The sequence below is a fragment of the Penicillium alfredii genome, assembly GCF_028826965.1.
Source record: "Penicillium alfredii strain IBT 34128 chromosome Unknown utg000009l_segment0_segment0, whole genome shotgun sequence".
NCBI lineage: Eukaryota > Fungi > Ascomycota > Eurotiomycetes > Eurotiales > Aspergillaceae > Penicillium > Penicillium alfredii.
In genome coordinates this window covers 2,349,928-2,375,968 of record NW_026622706.1, presented here as the reverse complement: position 1 = coordinate 2,375,968, position 26,041 = coordinate 2,349,928, and the positions used below count along the sequence as shown (strand labels likewise).

Below are 26,041 nucleotides of genomic sequence, written 5' to 3'. Positions count from 1 at the left end.
TCGCATCTACCTCCCCTTTCTGGCTTCTGTATTTTGACCGAACTCTTGTCTCTGCCGGCGTTGCAGCTTGGGCGTTCAGGAATGCAGTCATGGACCGGTACCGGCAGCCGTTCCCTCTTTTGCGCCCTGCGGACACTAGCTCGCCCGACTGAGCGACCGTTTATGACGACTTCCGTTCTGCAACGATCGAAGCGAGGGAAACCAAAGGATACCAATACGGCAGATGCGAAGAAAGCCGCCAAGGTGTGCCCTCGTGTCCCTGAATCAACCGTGTATCATTTGGTCATCGTCTAATTCAATATTGCCCAGTCTAGTGCCAAAGCGCTATCGGTCGCTTCGCCTAAGAAATCAGTTCGACAGAATGTCGCAGCGGCGCGAGATTTCAACAACGTGGTGGCGGCGGCGTTGCGCGACGTGCGATACAAGCTCCACCAGGCAAACGCGTCGCTGGCGCGATGGGACCAATTTGAGCGCCAAACCTTGAACGCTTGTCTAGCAGATGACTCGAAAACCGGCGCTAAATGGGGCCCTTTAAGGCACATCAAAGTGTCGTTGCAGAAAGCGTATCTGACCTCTGGGGTACAAGGCTTGCGGGACGAGTTGGAATATATGATGTATGCAGATGGTCTCACGGCGAAATACTCGACCCCGAACCTACAAGAACAGATGAAGGTGGCCGATTGCCGATATCCCGCCGAGTGGTACCCGCACGCTCGCTCCATTCAACGAACCATTCACCTTCATGTAGGCCCCACAAACTCCGGAAAAACCTACCATGCCTTGCAACGGCTTAAGAATTGCAAAAACGGGTTCTATGCGGGGCCACTCAGGCTGCTGGCCCAGGAGGTATATCATCGATTCAAAGGGGATGGGGTTCCGTGCAGTCTGGTGACGGGCGACGATGTCAAAGTTCCCGAGGATGGTGAACTACCGCGCGTCGTGAGCAATACCGTGGAGATGGTCAGTCTTGGACAGAAATATGATGTTGGAGTTATCGACGAGATCCAAATGATAGCCAACTCAAAACGAGGCTGGGCGTGGACACGGGCGGTACTTGGATCGCAGGTTTCAGAGTTGCACCTGTGTGGCGAGACACGCGCGGTGCCCCTGATTCGTGAGCTATGTGCGCTCACGGGAGATATTTTGGAGATACATCGCTACGAGCGGTTGAACCCGCTAGAAGTGATGGACCACAGCCTGAAGGGTAACCTGAATAACCTTGAGAAAGGGGATTGCCTCGTTGCCTTCTCACGGGTCGGCATCCATGCCTTGAAGGCTGATATCGAGAAGACCACTGGAAGGCGAGCAGCCATCGTCTACGGCGGTCTGCCGGCTGAGATTCGAACCCAGCAAGCCAGTCTGTTCAATGACCCAGACAATGAGTACGACTTTCTCGTTGCAAGCGACGCAATCGGTATGGGGTTGAATTTGTGAGTTGGCCTGTGCAATGATTCTACCCTAAGCCTGCCACGCTGACCCAGAACAGGAGCTGCAAGCGCGTCATATTTGAGACTGTTGTCAAACGTCTTCCTAGTGGCCTTCACCGACTCACCGTGCCAGAGATTAAACAAATTGGCGGAAGAGCCGGTCGATATCGTCCAGCCAATGCGCAGGGAGATGCAGACGGTAAGGCCAATGTTGGTCTCGTCACGTCCCTGGAAGAGGTAGATCTTCCATACATTCAACAGGCGATGCGTCTTGAACCGCCGCCACTTAGCGCCGCCGGAATCTACCCGCCCGAGTCTGCCTTCTTGAAATTTGCCGCCTACTTCCCTCCCAAAAGCGTCCCTTTCGAATATCTGCTTAAACGTCTCCTGGATATCTCGCAAGTCAGCTCGACATTCTTTATGTGTGATGCATCCGACCAATTATCCAACGCTGAAATCATCGACTCGGTGGATGGGCTTCGTACGGAGGACCAGTTGGTCCTCATGACCTCACCGATGGACAACAAGGATCCCTCCTCGCGCGACGTCACTTGCGCCCTTGGTGATTGTGTAGCTAACCACACCGACGGGCGATTACTGGACATTCCCCATCTCAACCTGGAAATCCTTGAACAGGCCGCCTCCGGGAACAGAGACTATATGCACGAGTTGGAGAAACTTCACAAAGCCGTCATCCTATACTCGTGGCTGAGTTTCCGATTCGGGGGCGTGTTCACAGATCGGACCCTCGCGGCGCATGTCAAGGAGCTTGTGGAAGCGCGAATGGTTCGGGCGCTGACCGAGTTCTCTGCCAACAAGAAGTTGCGCAAGGATTCTTCGCTGCGACGCCAGATCGCGCTGCAGAAGCAGATCCTGGATCAGCAGCGCATTATTTCTGATGCCGATCTTATGTCACCCCATGGCGAAGGTAACCAGATGAACGTGGATTTTTCCGAAGAGGGCGCTATGGAGAAACCAGAAAAGAGCACTTTGGGAAGTGCATCGCTTGAAGACGGGAGCTCAGCTGAGGACTCTTTTGAAGAGAAGCCTCCTGAGGCGCAGGCTTCATCTGGATGAATTGTAACACCGTACCAAAACTATGTATATTAGATGTACTTTTATTACCCGACTCATGAATCCTTTCTTCTCTTGCTCTCGGGGCGCTTTGTTTCCAACCTAGTGGTTTCCAGCTGGCCGAGGATTTGCTAAGTGTCTAAGATCAGAGAAATCGATGAGGTAGATGGTCATACATGTGGGTATATCCATTGGGGAAAAAAGTTCAAAACAACCCAAGAGAGGGGTAATCTTGAATTAATTCGACACTTAGACCTCAGGAGTATCACATACAAGGCAGCGACAAACTATCACACCGAAATGACCAACTACAGTATGGATGGCATGGCGGATTGAGAAATCGCGCCTAAGGCAGCAAACTGCTTATCTTATCGGTGGCGATTTCGGCCGTACTGATTTTCCGTCGCGGAAGCTCAGATTCTCCCCGAATGCGCTCTGGACATCTCTCGATGTTGCCTTTCTTTTCTTTCTTTTGATTGCATTTCTGTTCTTTTTTTCTTTGGTCTTGCCGCCATGGATGACCTCGAGTCACTGGAGCTGTTCTCGCTCGTGTCCCGAGTGACGAACGAGCTCCAGAACCACCTGGGCATCAACGAGAAGACCTTGGCGGAATTCGTGATCGACCAGCACCTCAAATGCGGGGGCTCGTTTCCTGATTTCAAGAAGGGCCTCGACGAGATGGGTGCCGAGTTTCCGCAAAGTCTGATGGAGAGTATCGATCGCCTCGTCCTGACGATGCACCCGAAGTACAAGGGGAAGAAAGCGGAAAATGGCGACTCTGCCCCTGCCGACGATGACGATATGGATGTGCTTGGTGCGCTGGAGAAGAAAGCTCGCGTCTTTAAGGGTCTTGCGGTTCCAGATACGGGGAAGCGCTGGAAGGAAGAAGACTACACTGATCGCCCTGCGGACGAGGCCGATGCGCAAGCAGGCGCCATGGATGATACATTTGCGATGCTTGAGGGTCTGGCAGGAAAGGCACAAGAGGACAAGCCCCGCGCGGCAAGAGATGAGCGTGGTAGCAGGAAGCGCAGTCGCAGCCCCGAGTACGATGATTATGGCCGGGGCCGCCGAGGCCGGAATAAATATCGGTCGAGATCGCGAAGCGCTGCTCGGTATGGCGAAAAAGACGATTACGTGGACGAGTTCGGCCGATCAATTGGTAAACATGGCAGCCGGGAGGATGGCCGTCGCAACGGCCACAGTGACCGTCGGAGACGCCGCGATCGAGACGATGACGACGAGCACTTCCGCCGACCCCCACCTGTGGAGCTGGATGACCACCCCATACTCTACAAGATCTACGACGGGCGTGTGACAGGGGTGAAGGATTTCGGTGCTTTTGTGAACTTGCAGGGTGTCAAAGGGAAGGTGGATGGCCTTGTGCATGTTTCCGCGATGCAAGAGGGGGTACGAGTGAATCATCCGTCGGACTTGGTATCTCGTGGCCAGCCAGTCAAGGTCAAGGTTGCCAGCATCCAAGGCACACGCATCGGGCTGTCTATGAAAGAAGTCGACCAAGCAACAGGACTCGACCTTGTTCCTCAGCGGCGTCTTGCTTCTGGTGCGAATATGGAACGTCTTGACGGTAGTTCAGCAGACGAGAGATATGGAAACTTGAGCTCCGAGGTGCCCGTCATTGAGGGGTCGGGCGGTCGCCCGATGAAGAACCGGAAGCGCCTTACTTCGCCGGAAAGATGGGAGATCCGACAGCTGATTGCATCCGGTGTCGCTTCTGCCGCCGACTACCCTGACATCGACGAGGAATACAATGCAACACTTACCGGCGAAGGCACGTTCGAAGAAGAAGAGGATGTGGATATCGAAGTCAAAGACGAAGAGCCACCTTTCTTGGCTGGCCAGACAAAACAATCCCTTGAACTTTCCCCGATCCGTGTCGTCAAGGCTCCTGACGGTTCAATGAACCGGGCGGCGATGGCGGGTACAAATCTTGCCAAGGAGCGGCGCGACATCAAACAGCAGGAGGCGCAGGATAAGGCTGCCGAACGGGCTGCCGATGTCGACCTCAACGCACAATGGCAAGATCCCATGGTTGCTCCCGAGGATCGAAAGTTTGCTGCCGATTTGCGGAATACCCAGCAGCCCAAGCAGGATGAATCCGTGCCGGAGTGGAAGAGAGTCACGATGGGCAAAAATCAGACTTTTGGCAAACGGACTAACATGTCAATTAAGCAACAACGCGAGGGCTTGCCCGTCTATAAATTCCGCAAACAGCTGTTGGACGCAGTGAAAGACAACCAGCTCATGATTGTCGTTGGGGATACTGGGTCTGGAAAGACTACCCAGTTGACCCAATTCCTGGCCGAGGCTGGCTACGGAAACAACGGGATGATCGGTTGTACTCAACCCCGGCGTGTCGCCGCCATGTCTGTGGCCAAACGTGTGGCTGAGGAAGTGGGTTGCCGGCTGGGTGGAGAGGTCGGGTATACAATCCGTTTCGAAGATTGTACCAGCCCAGAAACCAGCATCAAATACATGACCGATGGGATGCTTCAACGAGAAATTCTCCTGGATCCGGATCTCAAGCGGTATTCTGTTATTATGCTTGACGAAGCGCACGAGCGGACGATTGCAACCGATATCCTCTTCGGGCTGTTAAAGAAAACGATCAAGCGAAGACCTGATCTCCGACTAATCGTCACGTCTGCAACGCTAGACGCCGAGAAATTCTCGGAATATTTCAACGGATGTCCCATTTTCTCGATTCCAGGACGGACCTACCCTGTCGAGATTATGTATTCCAAGGAGCCCGAATCCGATTACCTGGACGCGGCCCTAATCACAGTCATGCAGATCCATTTGACAGAGCCTGCAGGTGATATTCTTCTATTCTTAACTGGGCAAGAGGAAATCGACACAAGCTGCGAGATATTATTTGAGCGGATGAAAGCCTTGGGCTCTACCGTTCCCGAACTAGTCATTCTTCCGGTCTATTCGGCACTTCCCAGCGAAATGCAAAGCAGAATTTTCGAACCCGCGCCGCCTGGTGGCCGGAAGGTTGTTATTGCAACTAACATCGCGGAAACCTCTATTACCATTGACAACATTTTCTATGTCATTGACCCTGGTTTTGTGAAGCAGAACGCTTATGACCCAAAGCTGGGAATGGACTCTCTTGTGGTGACACCGATCTCCCAGGCGCAGGCCAAGCAGCGAGCTGGCCGTGCAGGGAGAACAGGCCCGGGCAAGTGTTTCCGACTCTACACCGAGGCAGCCTATCAGTCAGAGATGCTTCCAACGACCATTCCTGAAATCCAACGCCAGAACCTTTCGCACACTATTCTTATGCTCAAGGCGATGGGCATTAATGATCTCCTCCATTTCGATTTTATGGATCCACCACCGACCAATACCATGTTGACCGCTCTGGAGGAGTTATATGCCTTATCGGCATTGGACGACGAAGGTCTTTTGACTCGTTTGGGACGGAAGATGGCCGACTTCCCTATGGAACCGGCGCTTGCGAAGGTGCTTATCGCGTCTGTGGACATGGGATGCTCAGAGGAAATACTAAGTATTGTTGCGATGCTGTCCATCCAGTCGGTATTCTATCGTCCGAAAGAGAAGCAGCAGCAAGCCGACCAAAAGAAATCCAAATTCCATGACCCGCATGGCGATCATCTTACCCTGTTGAATGTCTACAACGGCTGGAAAAACTCCAAATTCAACAACGCATGGTGCTTCGAGAACTTCATCCAGGCTCGACAGATACGCCGCGCCCAAGATGTGCGCCAGCAACTGCTCGGCATCATGAACCGCTATCGCCACCGAATCATCTCGTGCGGCCGGAATACTACCCAAGTACGACAGGCGCTGTGCACCGGGTTCTTCCGCAATGCCGCGCGCAAAGACCCCCAGGAAGGATACAAGACGCTGGTGGAAGGGACCCCCGTGTACATGCACCCTAGCTCTGCGCTTTTCGGCAAACCGTCTGAACATGTCATCTACCACACGCTGGTCCTCACGACAAAGGAGTACATGCACTGCACGACCTCGATTGAGCCGAAATGGCTGGTGGAAGCGGCTCCGACCTTCTTCAAGGTCGCGCCTACGGATCGCCTGTCGAAACGCAAGAAGGCCGAGCGTATCCAGCCTCTTCACAACCGGTTTGCGGGCGAGGACGATTGGCGTCTGTCGGCACAGCGACGCCAAGGCAGAGGTGGGGGCGGCGGTACTTGGGGTTGAGTCTGTTGCTCCGTTTTTTTTTTTTCAGGATACCATTGTTTCTCTTATATTCACCGCAATGTACTATTTGCATGCTTGACGAAAATCACACCGCAATTGGCTTGCGCTTCGGCGCTTTAGAGCTACATAGAGTCTTGCTATTCTTGTAGAATTCACTGGACCAGTGTACGTTTTTTGTCTGATCCTATGCAAATGGAATTACTATCCAAGTAGCAAGCATCTCAAGTCTCTATCAACTCCCAAGAATCGACTGGATCATTCTATCTGTCTGTGAGTCGGTTAAGCGTGAAAGGTTCAGATTATCCAGAAGTTCAAAAAGATATACAAGAAGTACAGAAGAGACCTAATACCCGTTCTCCAATGCCCCGATAACATCCCAGTGCTCCATAATCTGCGCACACTCCAAAGCTGTACGCCCATTTGAATCCTTAATCCCCTGATCAGCACCTTCACCGATCAAGTAGCGGACTATATCCACTCTACCGAGCTTAGCTGCTTTGTGCAGGGCTGTTCCGAGCCCCATAAAATGATATAGCGCCCAAGAAGGGTAATGGCCCTTGTATATGGTTGAATTGATGAGCGCGTCTTTTTGAAGAAGTCTTACGACTTCAATAGCCCCCGATCACCGCTCGATTGAGTGATGGAGAAGCTGGCCTTTCTGAATGTTTCCGTCGTGCCTGAGCATGAGATAGAAGACGGAAAGGGGAGCACTTTTAACCGCAAGAGAGAGCGGAGTAAGATCAATGCCACATTCTCGGTTGGGATCAGCTCCATGATTTAGAAGCCAAGCTGACATTTCTTCATCTGTAACGGCGTATCTGTGGGAAATAAAAGAAAAAGAGAGAGAGAGGAGTCGGCTCTAGGACAATCTTGAACATTAATAACATGGACCTGAGTCTCACCCTAGTACCGGAGGCTTGAGCTCGCTTATGGGTTGATTGATATCCCACCCATTTTGATGGAAACCTTCTAAAGCGCCTTTTGCCTTGACCTCTATTGCCGTTGAGGCATAGAGTGGGTCCATCGGCATCCCATGATGAAGAAGCTGCTCGATGAATGGTGTGTTTTTCCGTTTGATGGCTTCGATCATTACAGCGTAGAAGTCGCATATATCGAACACCTCCGAGGAGAGACGTGATTATTCAAGTATTGCCTGGAATTTCTGAATATCGCCGCTGATGCAGAAACTATACATTTTTTCGAGGGTCGCAGGTGACGTTCGAGTTGGAACTTGATGATCGGGTGGCGGCAGGACATCCATGTTTAGTGAATCAAGAAAAATAAAATCAACCAGAATATTAAAACAAGACTGATTTGGGAGATTGAGTGATATATGCAAGGCTAAGCTGGCGCGAGAGGGGATATGAAGTAAATACTCGAATTATTGCCTCAGGCACCAAACAATCTTGACAGGGAATAAAATAAGACAGAAAAACCTACATTAGACTTGTGGGCCACTAGAATCGTGTTCTCATTATTATAAGAATGCTATCATACAATATAACTAGAAAATAACCCGGAAAGACCGCTGTTGTCCTCGTTGATGTTCGAATTGTTCAGGGACATCCCCAGCCAATCAGGGGGCGCGAAATCTCGATATCGGAACTTCGTCCCAGCGTGCAGAACAAAAAAATTACATCCAACTCATCAACAATGGCCCATGTCACAGAGCATCCGTTTCGGATCAAGAGAAGAAAGCTGGAAGATCCACAGCCAGGCGATGAGGCTACCATCACCTCTTCTACCCAGTTGCGCGATTTGTTGCTGTTTCAGCAGAATGCTCCGGCCGCCAAGCAAGGTGAGCTCTGACTGACAAAAACACAAGTGCGGTCACAGCTGACCTGCCGTTAGGAATAATCAAATTCAAAGAGTTTCTGGTTTCAATAGGCCATACAGAACAGGAGACCGAGAAGGCCCAGAAACTGCGGATTCTGAAGGCCTACTGTGACAAGCAGATCACCGGAACAGATGATGATGCCGTCTGCTTCCCGGAGCTCATCCAAACCTGGAGCTTTGGCGACAGCAATAACCATGAACCCATTCTCATCAATGTCCCGTCGGTGCTTGCCATCTTCTTGAAGACCATCTCACGTGAGCTGGACTTCCGGGACTTCGGACTCGCCTTGTGCAAGTACCTACTGCAGAAGGACCAACTGAGGCTGTTTAACCGGGGCCTGACTGCCACCAAGGCCAAAGAGCATCTCATCTCGCCTTGTCTGCGTTTGCTCACCGAGATTGTGACCTTTGACGGTGGTGCCGTTGCCCGGCAATTGTACCTCCGACGCTATATCACCTTCAAGCGCCTCGAGGTCTTCTTGACTCCCAATAAAGCGCAGCTGGAGGACGTGGAAGATGAATCGAAAAAGTCCACCCTTCGACGCAACGCACAACGGTATTTGCTGGCCAATTTGCGGGTTCAGCATGTGTCCGAAAAGAGCGACATTATCGAGCAGCATAAAATTACCAGAGCATTCCTCGAATACGTCAGAAAGGACCCCCGCGATATGGTCCTTGAAGTCATCAAATCGATTGAGAGAGACGTGGTGCAAGATGCTTCGCTGTCGCGCAAATCGAAGAGCAAATTTTTCAATCGCGGTAATCTGGAGAGACTGGTCACACTTTACGGGTATGACCGAGACTCGGACGAACCCAACCCGGATGGCATATCCATCGCAAACGAGATCCACCGGGTCCTGTTGACTGTTTGCAAGACCGCTGGTCTGGGTGTTCTTCTGCCCGAAACAGGCTGGTATCCAGTCGGGACCGACCCAGAGACCGTGCCCATAGAAGACGATACGTGCATCGAACTGGGGCTGGATTCGCCCATATACGTCGACAAGTACCGGGAATCCGTCCCCGTGCGGAATGGCTCCTTGTCATACCTGATTCAGTGCCTCCGCCCTGATGTGGACAGTCTTCAGATCGAGCTACTGGTGACGATCTTTAAGGTTGCCCCCGAGCTTATTGCCGACTTCTTCACCAAGAAAACCATGTTTACATCCGACCCCAAAGCCACTCCCTCATGGATGGCCGAGTCGGCTTTCCTCTTTTCAACGGTGCAGCTGCCTGTCCCCATGAACTGTGGCTGGAAAGACAAACAGCCTGCTCTACCGCCACCGGTTTCTATTGTCATCGAAAACGTTCTCCCTCGTCCTCTAAGTCAGAAAATCATGACCCGCTGTCTGAACCAAAATGCAGAGATCATCACTCTATTTGCCGTGCGAATCCTGACTCTTGCCTTCAAGAAGTTGCAGGCCACCCTGAAGATCTTCCGGGCCGACCATAGACAGGCCCAGTTATATTGGAATCAGGCATCTTCCAAATTGCTTGCCGAGTTCTCTCGCCGATGTCCTGCTGTCAAGGATGTGATTCTCCTGTTCCGAAGAACTGCCAAGGAAGACTTACAGCAACAAGAGGCGGTCTCGGAGCTTTTAACTTGCTTCTATGAAGTCATGCCTGATATTGCCTTGGAGGAGAATTTTGACGTGTCGCTGGTCTTGGTAGAGGTGCTCAAACGACTGGAAGCGTCAGACTTGAGCACAGAAGACTCGGAATCGCTCCTGAGCCAATTGCAGAATGTTCTTCAGATTGCGCAACAGTCTGCCTCGATGCGTTGGTGGCAGAAGCCAGGTATGAACTTTTCAACTATCTTATGTCCAACTGGGCGCCAGGCTAATATTCTACCAGCATCTATGCAATATTCCCCTTTTACGTCGATTCTCAAGGTTCTTATGGAGACTTCAGACAAAGACTCTTCCCGGCGCATCTCAACTCTTCTGAGGACCGTTCTAGTCGAAAACTCCATCTTACAGAACTCACTGCAGTCCTTTGTCTCTCTGCTGTCTAGCATTGAAAACTCCGAGGCGGACTCGCTGCACAGGCAGTTGGTCTTTTTTGACAATTGCGTGTCTCGAGTGGCCAAGAAACCTGTCCACTACCTTGACCTGGCCGAATCCTTGTCCCAGAATGCGGCTAATAATGTGAGTCCACTGGTTGCGGCCCTGGTCGAGCAGTGGCCTTTTGTTGTCAAGAGTGGAGATGCTGCCGCGGAAACTGCAGTTGGGTCGTGGATTGCTAGCCTGCTCCGCAACTTGAAGCAGGCTGGGGAGAATTCGAAGGCGCTAAAGGCTGCCCGAGACGCTTTGATGGACGCGACCGAGAGCAAGAAAATCCGGTCCCACTTCAAGAAATCCTTGAAGGACGCGGAAGAGGCGAATGCAGAGGACAAAATGGACATCGACTCCGGCCCAGCTCCGCCAATTTCATCTGAGCAAACCTCGACAGTCGATCTTAACGAAATCTTTGGGTTCCTGCCCACTGAAGGCACAACCCATAATGCTTTGCATCGATGGGAACGCGAGGACGTGGAAGATGCTGTGGAGCAAGGCCGTATCGCCGAGTTGATGCTCTGTCTGTGCTCTCAGCACGAGGAAGTCCGGCGACAGGCGTTTGCCAATACTGCGCGTTTCATGGCAAAACTCAAGGCAAGTCCATCATCAGGAATCGCTTTTGCAGGTATGCCTTGACTAACAGACACTCAGGAGTCCAAATACGCCGAATGGCGATCCGTATATCTCCTCACAGGAGAACTTCTCGAAACTGTTCACAAAATCGGCCTGACTCAACCGATTCCCTGGATCATTGGCGAGTGTGCTTCGAATTGTCTGTCGGTTCTTACGAACCCACTGCACAAGGTGTACGGCAAAGTCAACAAGTTTCTGCAAAAGGCCCCAATCTGGGAATTGGGGAAGATCCCATCCTACTGGGTCGACAAGATCCTCTTGAATGAGCCCGAGTTGGATGATGGCTACTTCGACGAGATCGATTGGCTACTGAATCTGTTCGTGAAGGGTCTCCGAACCGAGGCAGTAAGTTTGCAACTCGCTCGACATGTTGTCTACAGATCAAAAGGGACTAACAAATTCGAAATCAGGATATGGAGATCTACCGACGTGCCAATGTCTTTGAGCGCATTCTCTCTCTCTACCAATCTCCGACGTTGCATGACTCCGCCCGGCGAAAGATTTTGCACATTGTCTACCGTGCCACGCAGGTCGGTGGGAGTACCACTCTGATCACCCGGGCTGCTGTCATGAGTTGGATTCAAGTTGAACTTGCAGAGGCTGACCCTAAGGAAGCTGCGTTGCTCTCGGCGTTGGCACGAGCTGTGTATGAGACCTCCGACCGCCAGCGTATTGATAGTTGGAGCGCAGGCACCATCGAGCAGGCCCTTGAAACCCCGGGACAAGCATGATGGGCATCGATGGAGAGATTCATGTACAGTAATTTATTCAAGCTACAATAAACCCCAGTTCAAATGAGAATCAAGATAGAAGTTCAATTGCGAATATTCGTTCTCAGATCCCAGCTCCACCCTGGCAACTGGTGGGTTTCCCCTTTGGGCGGTGCAAAATGCACCACTCGATGGCTTCCTCCCCCTGGACTTTTTTTGACCCTCAAAGCTGTTCGCATTACCTGACTCTCACCAAACCCAATCTCTCAATCACCCAGCCTCGAGGAGAAGTGAGAAATTTCCTGGTGCTTTTTTCTCCAAATTTCTCCCCACCGACCCAAACTCCGCCTCGCCACACGGGTGGCTTGTACTGCTCCTCAGCGACTTCGACCTCGTTTTGCCGAAATCACCCTCACTCTCCACCGACGACTCTACTTCACTCGAATTCACTTTCTTAAATCTGGCCTTCTCGCTGGCTCAGCCAACTTGCGATCGCATTTTGCGACCTCACTTTGTTGTAAACCAATGAGAGATCCATAATTTCCTTCGAATCAAGATCGCACACACCTCCACACCAACAGCCGGAGCCGTCATGGCCCGACGGTACGAGATTGAGGAGCTGCTATGGCTACGCTCATCGCCGCTCGTCGCCAAGCCACCCGGCCTGCCTCCGATTGAAGAATGGATGTACGTACTGACTGCGCTGGCTCTCTGATCATCCCACGTTCAAGACTGACACATCCTCTTTCTACAGGCCTCAACCTGACCCAACCACCCAGCGCAAACAACAAAACCCCCGTGATCATAATAATCCATCGGAAACATCCACGAACCGAAGACCTAGCTTTTTCGAAGCTCGCCATATCTCTCGAGGATCCAATTCAGGTATTCTTATCTCCCCCTCCTTGCCAACTCACCTTATCAAACCCTGCCATAGAGGAATTCGCTGACAGGATCGTGCTATAATGTTTAGAAGATATTATTCTTGGTCCTCCAAAGACTGCCTTTGCGTCATCTCGTATTGGTGGGAAAGGTTCGTCGGATCTGACAGACCGGTCATCGCGGCCACATGATTCCGACGACCCAAAAAACGATCGCTTTAATTTCAGAGATCGATTCTTCAAGGATCGCGATGCACCGGAAAGAGACATCGACCGACGAGATGGAAGACCGGGTCCCCTGAATGGCCGCCGTGGGGAGAAGGAGGACTGGAATGCCGGACGCCCGCGTCGCACGTTCGGCCCCGATGACCCGGATCGCAAGCCCCGACGCAATGGTGAATTCGACCGCTGGGACAGTAGGGACCAGCACAATGAGCGAGGTGCTCGGGATAAAGAAGGCCGCTTCCTTCGGAAAGACGGTCAGCCGGGGCGAACCAAATACGATGGCAGCTGGTTTCGAGACGAAAACACCCATGATGGCCAGGATGCCGATGACGATAAGCCACCGCTACGCAACCGAGAATGGCGCCGTGATCGACACGGTGCCGACCGCGACTGGAATCGCGGAGCAAAATTCGAGCAGGAGCCCGAATGGCTGGATACCAACGATCGAGACGAACCACGAAGAGCACATACTCAGGAAGACTTCGAGCGCTGGAAGGAACGCATGAAGGCTGGCTCGAGTGCTGCCCCTCCGCAGGCTCAGGCACACGCCGAAGAAAAGAGTGCTAGTGTTTCAAATACCGCTTCGCAAAAGCTCGAGACCCGGCGGACCGACGGCGAGATCTTCAGCTCGGGTCCTTCTTTAATGGCGGATACCTCGATGGAGCGATTCTTTGGTCTACTGGGAGATACGAAGCCGCCAGTCCCAGACATTGGCACTCCAACCCCAGTGGATTCCGCCGCCAAGAAGGAAGTCCTACCAGGGAAGCCAGGGAAGTCATCTCGATTCGCGGGGCTGTTCAGTCCTCCGCCCGAGAGCTCTACCAGAGAGCCCGAGTTGAATGCTGGGCCCAAGCCTCCCCCCATCGACATGCCTGCTCCACCGTCCGCCAACCCACAAGATGCTGATCAAGAAGGGTTCCAGCGCATTCTTCAGATGCTTGGTGGTGGTCGCTCCAATAATGCCACTCCTCACCAAGCTGATGTGCCGCAACAGTCGCGTCCGTCTTCTTTTGCGCAGCCTGAGCAGCCGCGCGCTGTGCCTGCGCTATCCCCACCCGCCAGAGAACCACCCAGCCGACAGGATTATATGGGTTCGGCACCGGAAGCTCTTCTGACCCAGGCCGGAAAAGATCCCCAGGCTCGCGAGAGAGATCATCTGCTCCGGCTGATGCAGCAAGTCCGAGTCGGCCCTTCGCCTCCGGACAATCCTGCCCTACAGTCCCCAGGTGCCGGCCCGGCTCCTCCACCAGGGTTGATGCCTGAAGTTCTGACTCGACCTCCGGGCCTGCCAGCCCAGAAGGCACCCAACTTCTTGGATGACCCCGCGATTGCCAACATGCAGCGGCCAGACAGTGAGCAGCTTCGCCGACGAGCTGCCAACGGGCCTCCGATGGGGTACTTTGATGACATACCCTTCCCTCAGGGCAACCGGGGCCCTATCACCCCGGGTGGCTCACGGCCCATCCAAGCTCCCACTCAGCCTCCGATGGGCCTTCAGCGACCCCCGGGTCTTGAGAATATTCCTCCTCCGGGATGGACAGGTCATCCCGTGCCCCAGCAAGGCAATGGGCCAAGTCCCATGGGGCCCCCGCCTGGAATCCCGACCCCGAATCGTGGCATGAACCCGAACTTCCCGCCGGGCATGCTGCCCCTGCCTGGTAACGCTCCTCCTCTCAGCGAACGCCAGGCCTTTCCTCGTGGGCCCCCTCCTGGCATGATGCCACCGCCGGGTTACATGAATGCTCCCCCTCCTCCTGGCTTCCCTCCCATGCCACCGAATCCGGAGGCTATGTTGGGACTGGGCCCGGGCAGCCAGGGTCCATTTGGACCCGGAAACCCGGGATCTCAGGGACCCCCTCCTTCGTCCAGACACTTGCTGGAAATGTTTGGTCAGTCCAACGGCGGTGACGCCCGTGGCGGCATGGTTGGCCCCGGCCAATTCAGGTAAACTAAGCCATTTGGGGCGAGGCTTTGACTTCTCGTTTTAAATTTATGCGCTATTTACCCGCTTGGTCGCTATGTGTGACTGTCTGGGAGCTCAGTGTATTCGAAACGTGATCTCTTTCCCTCTGCTCTTATCCGGCCTGGTGAACTGGCAACGATGCTCCTTCTCTGAAGATATCACGACGCCTACCCGCACTGTTTTTTCCCCTCGGATTTTCTTTTCTGCTCTGTTGTTTCTTTCTATTTTCCTCTCTTGACTGTATTTGCTGAAGTCCACGGCATGACAATGCCTATGTTCAATACCGATTCAGCCTCTTTTCTTTCGCTGGCCATGGCTTTTTCTTGGCCATGTTGTTGCACTTGCCAGCGGAGCTCTTTTTTTTGGCGTTGTTGAATCTCTCAGAGGAGAAACTGTCTTGCCATGTTCCCAGTTTCTGATTCTGTCGGAGTCTTATTACGAGGGTGGTTAGGTTTGGATCGATCTGGTGGTAGATGGATTTCCTTGTCTATAGTCAATGGGGTCTCGGGCCTTGCTATCTCGGGTCGATTCCTCAGTTCATAGATGGCTGCTTAGATACAATCTATCTATTGCTTGGTCGAGGAATTTGTGCTTTGTTGGTGCTTGCGTAAACTGAAATAACTCTGTTGCCTTGGTAGGGCTCGAGGACGGAGTCTTGAGTCAGTCTTTAGGACAGTCGGAGACTCCCGCGGGCTTTTTGAATCATCGAATCTAGTAATTCTAATTCAGTAAACACTAGGTACTTGTGGCACTCTTGGAGCTATCTGCATGTTCTTCACTCCAAGCAGGGTTGAGCTGAATGTCTGGACACCGTGCAATGCAATGGCTTGGCTGATCCAATCCAGTTCATACTGTACCCAACAATTTTATACCAAGAAATCGCTGCCTCTATCTAACTTTCGCTGCCTTGTTCATCACGGGCATCAATAGTATCCATTACCCGTGGTATACCATGCATTCATCATGAGTCGTAGGCGCTGTAAAGCGCAGCCTGAAAAAAAAATAACCATGACCGCCAACAAGAGTTGTCTTTGCACGCCTCGACGACTAATCGACCCCAATCAAGACGCGTTTTTGTCTCTTCTGACCTTCCCCCTCACCCACTCTCCTCGAGGACTTTGACAAGTCTCGACACCTCAAAGACCGTGGAACGGATCGAAAGAGTCGAGGTTCGCCAATATGGCAGACCAGGATTTCGAGATCGACCTTGTCGTCGAGAACAGTGTGAGTGTAGTACTCCATGACGCACTCCTTCTGCAACTGTTGACCTTCCAAAAACACTAACCTCTTACAAAAATCCAGATCGCGCGCATCAAATTGACCGGAATCGCCCTTTCGACTGGCTCGCCCAAAGAAGCAGCAGTCGCGGAACATAGCGAGGTAGTTGAAGAGCAGGCTGCGCCTGATATTCCTGGCATCTTCCATCCACGGCCCTCGCACTCCATGCGTCTGCGCTCACAGGCTCGCGAGTCTCCTATTCCTTCCTCCTCCTCCTCTTCCCTTCCCCTCCCACCTGATGAGTTTAACCTGTCGGCAATCCCAGTTTTTGATTCTGCAGCCGGTAAGTCTGGGAATTTTTTCGATGTTACCTGGTGCTCTTTGAGGTGACGGTCAGTGACTTACAGTGCTGTGGGAATCAGATGCTATTGAGGAACGATACATGACCGTGTTGAGAAACGGATTGTCTGAACATACCACCACTGGGCATCGCAGAAGCCATGCATCCTTCATGGACCTGTATGAGCTCCCAGATATTCCCGCAGCCCGGGTGTGGGAAGGACGTCGTGCATCCAACCACTCATTCACCATTCTGCGAGACTTCGTGGATGAAGAAGCAGAGGTGGAAGTAGCCGGTGTTATCGACCACTTTGTCCCAACAGTCAACGACTTTGATTTCGAAGAGGACAAGGAAAACGTCTATACCACCGCATCGGACTACGAGTCGCCCCCCGAGCCCGAGCTCCCGCCCACTTACATTGACCAGTCCATTGTGGAAGCGATGCAGCAAGATGCTTTCGGGCTTCCCCAGGATCTCTCCATTTTCACGCCCAATGCTCCCTTCGACCACATTCACCATCCGCCCTCCAACGGCTCCACCGGTGCACCGCGCCCCATTCCCGGGCCTGTTCTCGTTTTTGTTGGGTTGGAGCACCAGCATGATCCCGACTTTGAGAACGTGCCCGTGGATCAGGTCAGTCAGCTGCAGGATCTGAACGAGACCTACCAGCGCGTACACGATAGCCGACGGCGCAACGATCGCCGTTTTGCGATGCGCCAGGGCGAGACGGTGCAGGGGCCGAATAACCCGTTCTTGGATTTTCGGCGTGCTACCGAATTCCAGCGTCGTCAAATACGCCGTCGGAACTCTTTGTCTGGAGATGAAGAGTAGTGTGGTCTGGGAGACTCGGGCGTTGGGATTCAGATAGCATCTGCGTCAACGGAGGTTAGGTGGTTTCGTTCCTCTCTTCTCTTCTTTCTTTCACGTTGATTCCCCGTTGCATATCTCTTGCTTTCTTTCGCTTGAATGGAATCAAAATTTTGCTGATATCAGACCAGCCACGATTATGATATCCCCAAATAACAGGATGACATGTCGATGGGAATATGCATGGATATACTTCGCGATAACCGTAGATAAGTGCACGGGCCATCCTGATGTCACTGATTGACGATTCAGTCTTTAAACCATCAACAGGGGTCCAGCAAGCCTACAAAACCAAGGTTGGCAGAACAAACTAAACAACCTCCCTTATTATTACTTCACCGACGCCTACAATTTCCCTCCCCCCACATGGTGATCTCCCAATCCCCACCCTCTCGAATCGCCCTCCAGCGCCTGCACATAATCCAAGCCACGACAGGAACAACCCCCCGCAGCCAAATGGCAACCCTCGTCCCAGGCGCAGCGCCCTCTCGCGCACCATGGCGCGACCTACTAACCTCCCATCTCAACAAGACACCCTCCTACGACTTCACCATCGCCACCGTCGCCCACGACGCCCAGAACCGGCCCGTGCCTCGCGTGCGCACCTGCGGCTGCCGCGGCTTCTTCCCCGAGCTCGAGCTGCATCCCAACGGACAGGAAGATATGTGGCAGCAGGTAGACGAGGGCGAGAACCCGGCGGTGGTCGAGAGCGATATGCTGGCGTTCACGACGGATGTGCGCATGGAGAAGCTCTCGCAGCTCGAGTCGTCTGGACGGGCGATTGAGGCTGTGTTTTGGTTTAAGGATTTGATGGCGCAGTGGCGGGTCAAAGGGAGGGCGTTTGCTATTGGGGATCCCAGGGGAGAACAGGCGGAACGGGTTGCGCGCAGTGAGATCCAGAAGGGGTTGAGGGTTAAGCATGGCGATGATCATGGTGATGATGGCTCTGGTTTGGGGAAGTGGTCTTGGGATAAGGCTGTGACCAAGTACTTTGCTAACCATTCTCCGGTTATGAGAGGTAAGCTGGTCTCTACCTTGGCTTTTTGGTATTTTGGAGAAGGCCTGTCTCTTATACCTCTTTTGCTGTACTCGCTAACTGCCATCAGGCTCATTTCGAAGTCCTCCTCCCGGACAACCCAGGTCCCAAGTTCCCAGTGACTCGGCCTTGGGTCTGGGTCAGAAAGTCAAGGACCTGCACGACCCTGTAGCACGGGCAAACTTCAGAGTCGTCGTCATCCAGCCTGAAGAAGTGGAGCGCTTAGATCTAACAGATTATGAGAATCCCCGGCGCTGGAAATGGACTTTGGTCAGTCAGCCTGTCGGAGATGGTCAAGGTGACCAGTGGGCTGAAACCGAACTGTGGCCATGAGAACACCAATGTACTGGAAGTGCTCTACCTGCACCAAGTGATGATTATGCATGTTCATGGCGAGGTCTACTGTTTTCTTCTCACCTAGTGGTTTCCAGCCACCCCTCCGTGGGTCCAACTTATCTATACAGAGACATTCTATATACAATCTATAGGCAAAACTCACACCCAACACCTTGGACCAAGAAGAAAACACCGCGATTCTATGGGTATTGGGAATATCATCACATACCCTGTTCCTCCTCACCAGGAGGATACCAGTTAACCTTGTCCAAGGTAACGCCGAACGCAAAAAGCGCATGGGTATCCGCGTTGTTAACCGATTTGCCTATAGCGCATGGATCCTTTTGCCTCAGATCTCCTTTGGCCAACTGAAAACATAGACGAAAGCCATATGCTTTTTTCTCGCCAATCTTTTGATCAATAACTAGAAGGGGAGAGGGGGGTTAGCTTGGGCGTACTATACTCACTCGATAGGAATCAAAGACTTACTGTCCTCTTCAATCCAATGGAATGACTCATGAAGAAATTCTTCTCCTGGAGTTTTGTTTTGATCGATGAGATAATCCCCTCTTTGATCCCGTACAAGCTTTTTTCGAAGGCGAGGTTGCCGGTCGAGCATCCTTTGAAGTGTCATACCAGTCCAAATGCTGTCGCATAAAATCATCAAGTTTTGATCCTTGTGCATGCTAGCCGTTGAGTGTGGAATGTGACAAAACCCGTTTTTAGCTGTGTCATACTGATTCGCTCGGACGGGGATCAGATAGGCTTTCCTTAAAATATAGGCCCCATTTGAGTCCTTCGGAGACCAATACCGGGACAGAAAGAATGCTTTGATCTTGTTTGTTTCTAGATCTTTTCCCGCCAGGTTGTCCGGGATCTTGTCTGAAAGCAGTTGATCGTTTGGTTTCAATCCGAGGTCGCCGAGTGTATGCACAAGTTTCAAGTCCTTATCACCGCACATCAGTCTTCCTTCCATCTGATTGCTTTTTAGTTTATCCTGGACATCCTGAAAGTACCCTATAAGTGAGATATTATGGTCAAAAAATTTTTTTTATTCAAAACAAACCCGAAGAGCTTTCTCACCCAAGGCGAATTCCACCCTTTCTTTCCCTTGAGTAATACCGATCATTTCCTGGTCCCTTCCCCTGTCCTCGTAGAACCTATATTTTGCAGCGTACATCGTGTATGCCATGTTTGCATAATTCACGGTTTTATCGCCCGTATCTTCCATATCATCGTTGACAAAGTCCTGCAAAACGGAGACACCTTTATCGGCCATTTGAGCTGCATCCTGGAGAGTGTTATCAACAGGTTTGCCCGCGCATGACCCGACTTTCCCGTCTGGAATCATTTGAAAAAGCTCCGAGGCCCTGAGGGTCCTAGGGTTGCGGTTGCTGTTGCGTTTGCGGATATCACTGTAGCTTGAGCTCCCGCTTGAGAGGAGACCCAATATCAATACTACCACTAAGAGCGGTTGAAGTGTGACACCTCGCATAGTCAAGGGATCACCTTTTGTTTTCTTCGCTCTTTTTTTTGGGTGGGGGGGGGGGGGGGGGGGAGAGAACGGGGCGGCACGTTATATAATGGGAGTCCCCATCTATATACATACCTCGATAGAGTACTAGGGGGCCGGGGGGGGCTGGCGCCCCTCGAACGCCCGGTCTATAGCAAAAGGACTATTTAGATATTCATACATACAGAATTCGCCGATCCTTCCAACCTTCCCAATGATTGCGTGCTCGAATCCTTGGTCGCCCACTAAAAACCGCGCATATCGCCACTGACAGAAACCAGTCGAAAGGCATAGGCTAGAAGAAGATGGTATTCATGTTTTAATGGGTTAGCTCCATTTTTTTAGAGCTATTAATGACTAAGATTGAAGGATCAAACAATATCTACAATTTCAACGAGACTGGCTTCTCACTTGGCCAGGGTGAATTCTAGAGGGTTGTTGTTACAAGTAAAACCTTTGCGGGTATCGAGAGGTAAGTCCAGTCAGAAAATGTGGCGAGTTGCTCACGACTATTGAATGTATTGCTGCTGATGGCTTTATAGTTTATATTCTGAGTTGAATACCATCTCGAGAGATAGCATAACTCTAATTCTCACCTTCTAGTCTGCTTGATCCCAACCATACAAAACCTACTTTAGCTAGTCTCTTTACAGACGGTCTTTCTAAGTTAGGAACCCTTTTTTTCGAATCAAAAAAAAAGAAAAGAAAAATTGCGAGATCACGCGGGGGGATCAGTGGATCTTAAAGCAAATTTTTTAGGAGAAATTCCCCAAATTCGATGAGAAATGTACGATCTGTACCTCATTTGCCAATTATGGAAGTTGGCCTGCTCATCCTCAGAGGATTTTGCAGAGTAGAGAGTCAAATGAAGTGAAAGTTTTGGGTTCTTGTGGGGAGGACCGACAGCGGCAGATGTGGGGCGATTCGAGGGCACGAAGAGCTTGGAGTTAGAAAGATGGACCCTGGCTGTGCGAGGGTCCGTGATTTTGGAATGGGGCCGGTTAAAGGAAGAAGGAAGGATTCCAAGGTTTAGGGGTGGACTCGCCTAAGCATTCTAATAATATGAGTGTTGATATAGTTTCTTGTGAAATATTGCATAGAGAGGTGGTAAATACGTAGTGGTTTACATAAGAGTAAATATAGACCCTATCGAATATTTGCGAGGGTCCACTGTTGGCCTTTGATCGAAAGAAAAAGTTGAAAATGAAGAAGACCGACCTTGATAATCAGCGGTTGACTAGAGACACTTGGGAACAGAGTAAGGTGCAGATAGATCTGTAAATTATACTCAACAATAGGATGAGACTAAAGGATGTATACGAAGTTGAAGGTCTATGAGATGCTGTCTAATTTTAGTTATAGAATTTTAATGGAATACAATAGATACTCAACAAGCTGCGCTTGATAGAGTATGACAAAGAAATCTCCGTAGTATGATCAGTAGTCACATCTTTTGTATACTTAATACAATACAGCTAGAGACTCCACTATCCTAGTTAGCATAATTCTATATACTGGGTTTGCGTCGTCGCTAATATTGGCGAGACAACCTGAGCGTTGGATTAGGAGTAGCAATTCTTGGGTCTGTTTGTAGGGCCCGGTGAGGGTAGAAAAAGAAAGGGGGTAGAAGAGGGAAAGGAAGAGAAAGTGCGTCAGTATATTGAGGAGAGGGAGGGCGATGTTTTATTTATGGATAGCAGCTGGCTAGGGATAGCGCTAAATATAAACAGCGGCTGAGGTAAAGGCGCATTTCCTAAAGAGGCAAGGGGGGATAGAGCCACAGCACAATAGGAGCTTTTTCTAGTGCCCCGAACACCATGTCCTTGCTCACTGAAGTGTTTATTGTTCTTGTATCATCAAATATATGTTGTTTCACTATGGCTGATGGTTGTTTGAAAGCATAATCTGAATCTCAATCATAGCTCTTTATTCTTTTCTACTATTGAGTCTTACTAGTTCAAACTTCTTTTAAGGATATGTTTTAGCAAATAAAGAATCATTTCTTAGGACAACATTAAAAGGGTCTAATATTGATCATAGGGGACTATATAATAGTAAGATATTTCTATTATTAAGAGTAAAGTATCTCAGATTCTCTAGAATCTCTGAATAGCTACTAAAATATCAATCAGCTCTACTACTATTCACTAAACAAATAGCTTTCATTCACCACACCATATATCTTTATCTTTCACCCTTCTGTACTTCGCTTCTCTTACTCCTCTCTCATCGCTCTTTGACTCCCTCTACCTTCACTCGGTCTTCTTTCTCTTATTACTGTCTCCTTGTCTCTAGGCTTTCTCCTAAATAGTCCCTAGAGCTCCTCAAGGCAAGTTTTTATCAAAGAATCCATTGACGCGCCTGGATCCAAGCTTGTGCTGACTATATCAGATTTAACCTTACCTCCACCACCACCACCACCATCTCCTCTTCCTCCCCCTCCTCCAATACCATGCCTGGCGACAACCACAACGCCAGCAGCGAGACGGAGGATGTCCCTCGTCGGGGCCGAGCTGCCTGCGCAGAGTGCAAGGCCAGGAAGAAACGGTGCGTGCACCGCTTCGACGACTCTGATACTTCAGCGCCGGTCCCGGTGCCTGTCTCCCCTTCTAATCGCACTCGCATGCGCACTCGTACTCGCACTCCGACCACCCGAAAGCGCCAGCGACGAGGCCGCGCGGCAAAGAAGGCCGGGGTAAGCCAAGCACCTCAAGTTCAAAATGGAGAGACACCACTTCTCACACAATCAATGCAACTTGGCTAACATGACTGTCGCTCAAACTACAGGAGAGCTCCTCCCCCGTCACCACTAACTCAGACTCTGAGTCTGAGTCGAACTCCCCGTCGAATCTGACGAGCCCGTCCTCAAGCGAGCGAAGCGTGGACACCCAGCGAAGGCTGCTATACGTGCAGGCCCGCGCACCGTTCCCGAGCGCTCGAGGGATCCCATTGAAGCGGCATCAGCCATGTCAGTGCATGCGGTGTTCAGCCACGAGCTTGAGGAGCGGCTGGAGGAATTCGAGGCCAAGATACTGGCCAGCCAAGAGGCTTTCCGTGCCACCATGATCGCCGGGACTGCCGTCCAACACGCGGTGGATAAGTGGGTCGAGACTTGGAAGACGGGTCAGTGAGTGCGGTTGATGGGAGAATGATGGTCTTCGGGCTTGATTGGATTGGGTTGCGTTGGACCGAGCTGTGTTTTGTTTGCTTTGTTCTGTTTCTCTGGTGCAAAGAACATTTGTGTCTATTTGGGTGGCGGCTTTCGAGGGAAAGGTGTTCTGGCGTTCTAAATGGAATGATTTCCCATCGTGTTTCTGGTGTCTATTTACGTAGAAGTGAGGGCTCGATATATCACGTGGGAGTAGACTCTGAAAGATTCCTCAGGCCACCGCTCACTGACTATGCCAGTCTCTGTCGGGGCAAGCCTGGGCTCTGCGAGCCTCAAGACACCCAAAGACACCACTGATAGACATCTTGAGGTTTGGTGGCCAATGCATGGACGTCTGAGCAGTCCAATCGAAAATCCCACATGAAACAAGCCGAGTCCCACAACCTGTCAGTTGAATCTTGAATGAATTGCTTACCATGTCACGTCTTAGGACTTAAGAGTGTCGAGAAATGGCGCATATTTCACATCGCCGTACGAGTCGGCAGAGCACAACACAGTTGCGCCGATTGTCCGATAGGCCAACCACAAGGCACCATCGCACGACGGGGCCTCTGCGGGTCTCAACCACCGGGCCCGCCCGGTGTTCCGCGAGATGATCGGCTCTCAAAGCGAAATGGATGTAAAACCATACTGGACGCCCCAGCTCCATTCACACTGGAAAATCTCACACTGATATTGCCCGGGGCTTTTGGAGGAGAAGCGAACCGTTACGTGTCATACCTGTGTTAGGAAAAGAAGCGGGACCGCTAGGATGCTTGATCGCCCGGACCAGGTTGCAATGGGCGAGAATCAGGCTCGCTTAAATAGTTGCCGTAGCAAGCAGTCTTTCTTTGTACCCAGGTGAGCTCCCTAAGAGCTCCAAAGGGCCTCAGAGGCTAGTGAGGTGGTTGAAGGGGGAACTCGAGTTTCATCGCGAAATAGATCATGGACCATGGATCATGGATGTCTCGGATGGAAGTTGAATCCTCACGAACTTCAAGACGAGGCCTGCACGATTCCCTGTTTTCATCTCACCGCTAGAGATATCTCTTGAAGCACCGACAGTAGCATCTGCGGTTGTCCAAGAAACTTGGCCCCCAGTCAACTTGGTAATGTTCGTAATTACCGGTATTTCATACCTTGCCGGAACATGTAAATTACCGCTCATCCCTCTCTCCCTCTCTCCCTCTCCTCTTGTCTGCTGGACTTCGCTCTCTTTCTTTCTCTCGCAACCCCTCCACGCTTCATCTGTCTACAATCTCGACTGTCCAGCTGTCATCAGTAACATTTCCCCTTGGTTGGGGAGTGTCCAAATCACCGCTTTCCGCCCACTTCCGAGATTCAGCCCTCTTTCGACGGCATTTTTCCTTTTTTCCCGTCTTTTCTCCGACCGTACTTTGCGATTTTGGTCGGACTCAAGCTTCACGACGACACGATCCTCGATAAAATCACCCACTGATAGATAACACGGTCGGCCTTTTTTCCCCGGCTGTGCAGTCGTGGAATCCCCCGGAAGCCGACCTGGGAATTTTGATAATGGCCATGGCATCGATGGATGCTCTGGGTGCCTTCTCCCACCTGACCAACAACCTTCCCCTATGGATCAACCGCGTGTCGGAACTCACAACCCATACTGCCGCCAAACACACCGAATACACCGAAGCTTTTCGACGACACGCAGCTTTTAAGCCCCGCCGTCGAAAGAACAGTTCCGTATGCTCCATCCACACCGAAGATCTCATCCCCATCGCCCAGCGCAAAAGCCCCAACCCAGAGGCTGTTGACCAGGCGACAAGAGACGCACGTCAGCCGGCCCAGCGAAGTGGCCGCAAACGTGGCCCAGACGAAGCCCCGTCCATCGACTCCAGCGATCGACACGCTTTCGTCAGCACAAGGCACAATGTCATCATTGAGTACGACGGTCACACGCAAAAGGTGCTCGAGGAGATCGTGCGGGATATTGGAATCGCCAGGAATCACATGCGACGGGGCAAAATGTCGACGATGCCGCGAACCGGGCTCCGTTCCGGTCTGCTCAGCAAGAGTGCGAACCTGAACATGAAATTAGGAGTCAAACAGGACGAAGCATCCCCGCTGTCGTGTGTTCGTAGCACGCGGACCGGACCTGGCGTGGTGGGTGTCACTGGGACGACGGGGGCTCGGAAGGAGTCCTCCTTTGACTTTACCGACAAACAGCTCGAGCTGGCCCACGGGCTCTGCGAGACCGCAGCATACCAGGTCCTTCGATCCGGTGACTGTGGCACAGAACTCGATGGCGTGGAGGAAAAGCTGAAGATAGTGTTGGATATAGCCAACAACGAGGTCGAGCGTCTCAAAGCAGAGAAGCAACAACAACAGGAGCAGCAGCAACACGAGGCAACGAAACAACCAACTGAGGAGACCCCGGCGAAACCACCTCCCACCCCAACCGCAGCAAGACTGGCTCGGGTGGCAGCGATTGCCAACAAGCCCTCGACAGCCGCGACCGGCACTATCGAAGTCGACGACACCTCATCCATCTCGGCCGAATCCATTGACCTGTCTGCATTTCGGTCATCCCGGATCCGAGTCTGA

General features: G+C 51.7%; 9 protein-coding genes across 9 annotated transcripts; 8 read left to right on the top strand and 1 right to left on the bottom strand.

Annotated features, from left to right (window-relative positions):
- Nucleotides 1–81: 81 nt before the first annotated feature.
- On the top strand, nucleotides 82–2,504 carry NUU61_006801 (ATP-dependent RNA helicase SUV3; the record flags this gene model as incomplete). The annotated part of the gene is made up of 3 exons (XM_056657328.1): nucleotides 82–272; nucleotides 315–1,430; nucleotides 1,487–2,504. The coding sequence occupies 3 exons, from the start codon at nucleotides 82–84 to the stop codon at nucleotides 2,502–2,504; spliced, it is 2,325 nt and encodes a 774-aa protein (XP_056510128.1).
- Nucleotides 2,505–3,014: 510 nt separating this feature from the next.
- Nucleotides 3,015–6,707, top strand: NUU61_006800 (uncharacterized protein; the record flags this gene model as incomplete). The annotated part of the gene is made up of 1 exon (XM_056657327.1): nucleotides 3,015–6,707. The coding sequence occupies one exon, from the start codon at nucleotides 3,015–3,017 to the stop codon at nucleotides 6,705–6,707; it is 3,693 nt and encodes a 1,230-aa protein (XP_056510127.1).
- A 1,653-nt stretch (nucleotides 6,708–8,360) lies between these two features.
- Nucleotides 8,361–11,961, top strand: NUU61_006799 (NPA1/URB1 family protein; the record flags this gene model as incomplete). Its single annotated transcript, XM_056657326.1, has 5 exons — nucleotides 8,361–8,505; nucleotides 8,559–10,337; nucleotides 10,395–11,195; nucleotides 11,241–11,575; nucleotides 11,641–11,961. 5 exons carry the CDS (start codon nucleotides 8,361–8,363, stop codon nucleotides 11,959–11,961), a joined length of 3,381 nt encoding a protein of 1,126 aa, XP_056510126.1.
- Nucleotides 11,962–12,532: 571 nt separating this feature from the next.
- Nucleotides 12,533–14,994, top strand: NUU61_006798 (uncharacterized protein; the record flags this gene model as incomplete). Its single annotated transcript, XM_056657325.1, has 3 exons — nucleotides 12,533–12,627; nucleotides 12,695–12,825; nucleotides 12,914–14,994. 3 exons carry the CDS (start codon nucleotides 12,533–12,535, stop codon nucleotides 14,992–14,994), a joined length of 2,307 nt encoding a protein of 768 aa, XP_056510125.1.
- A 1,194-nt stretch (nucleotides 14,995–16,188) lies between these two features.
- On the top strand, nucleotides 16,189–17,398 carry NUU61_006797 (uncharacterized protein; the record flags this gene model as incomplete). Its single annotated transcript, XM_056657324.1, has 3 exons — nucleotides 16,189–16,233; nucleotides 16,312–16,570; nucleotides 16,635–17,398. The coding sequence occupies 3 exons, from the start codon at nucleotides 16,189–16,191 to the stop codon at nucleotides 17,396–17,398; spliced, it is 1,068 nt and encodes a 355-aa protein (XP_056510124.1).
- Nucleotides 17,399–17,800: 402 nt separating this feature from the next.
- Nucleotides 17,801–18,803, top strand: NUU61_006796 (uncharacterized protein; the record flags this gene model as incomplete). The annotated part of the gene is made up of 2 exons (XM_056657323.1): nucleotides 17,801–18,452; nucleotides 18,583–18,803. 2 exons carry the CDS (start codon nucleotides 17,801–17,803, stop codon nucleotides 18,801–18,803), a joined length of 873 nt encoding a protein of 290 aa, XP_056510123.1.
- Nucleotides 18,804–19,027: 224 nt separating this feature from the next.
- NUU61_006795 (uncharacterized protein) lies at nucleotides 19,028–20,157 on the bottom strand (the record flags this gene model as incomplete). Its single annotated transcript, XM_056657322.1, has 3 exons — nucleotides 19,028–19,230; nucleotides 19,296–19,823; nucleotides 19,890–20,157. The coding sequence occupies 3 exons, from the start codon at nucleotides 20,155–20,157 to the stop codon at nucleotides 19,028–19,030; spliced, it is 999 nt and encodes a 332-aa protein (XP_056510122.1).
- Nucleotides 20,158–22,771: 2,614 nt separating this feature from the next.
- On the top strand, nucleotides 22,772–23,450 carry NUU61_006794 (uncharacterized protein; the record flags this gene model as incomplete). The annotated part of the gene is made up of 2 exons (XM_056657321.1): nucleotides 22,772–23,014; nucleotides 23,178–23,450. The coding sequence occupies 2 exons, from the start codon at nucleotides 22,772–22,774 to the stop codon at nucleotides 23,448–23,450; spliced, it is 516 nt and encodes a 171-aa protein (XP_056510121.1).
- Nucleotides 23,451–25,009: 1,559 nt separating this feature from the next.
- NUU61_006793 (uncharacterized protein) lies at nucleotides 25,010–26,041 on the top strand (the record flags this gene model as incomplete). Its single annotated transcript, XM_056657320.1, has 1 exon — nucleotides 25,010–26,041. The coding sequence occupies one exon, from the start codon at nucleotides 25,010–25,012 to the stop codon at nucleotides 26,039–26,041; it is 1,032 nt and encodes a 343-aa protein (XP_056510120.1).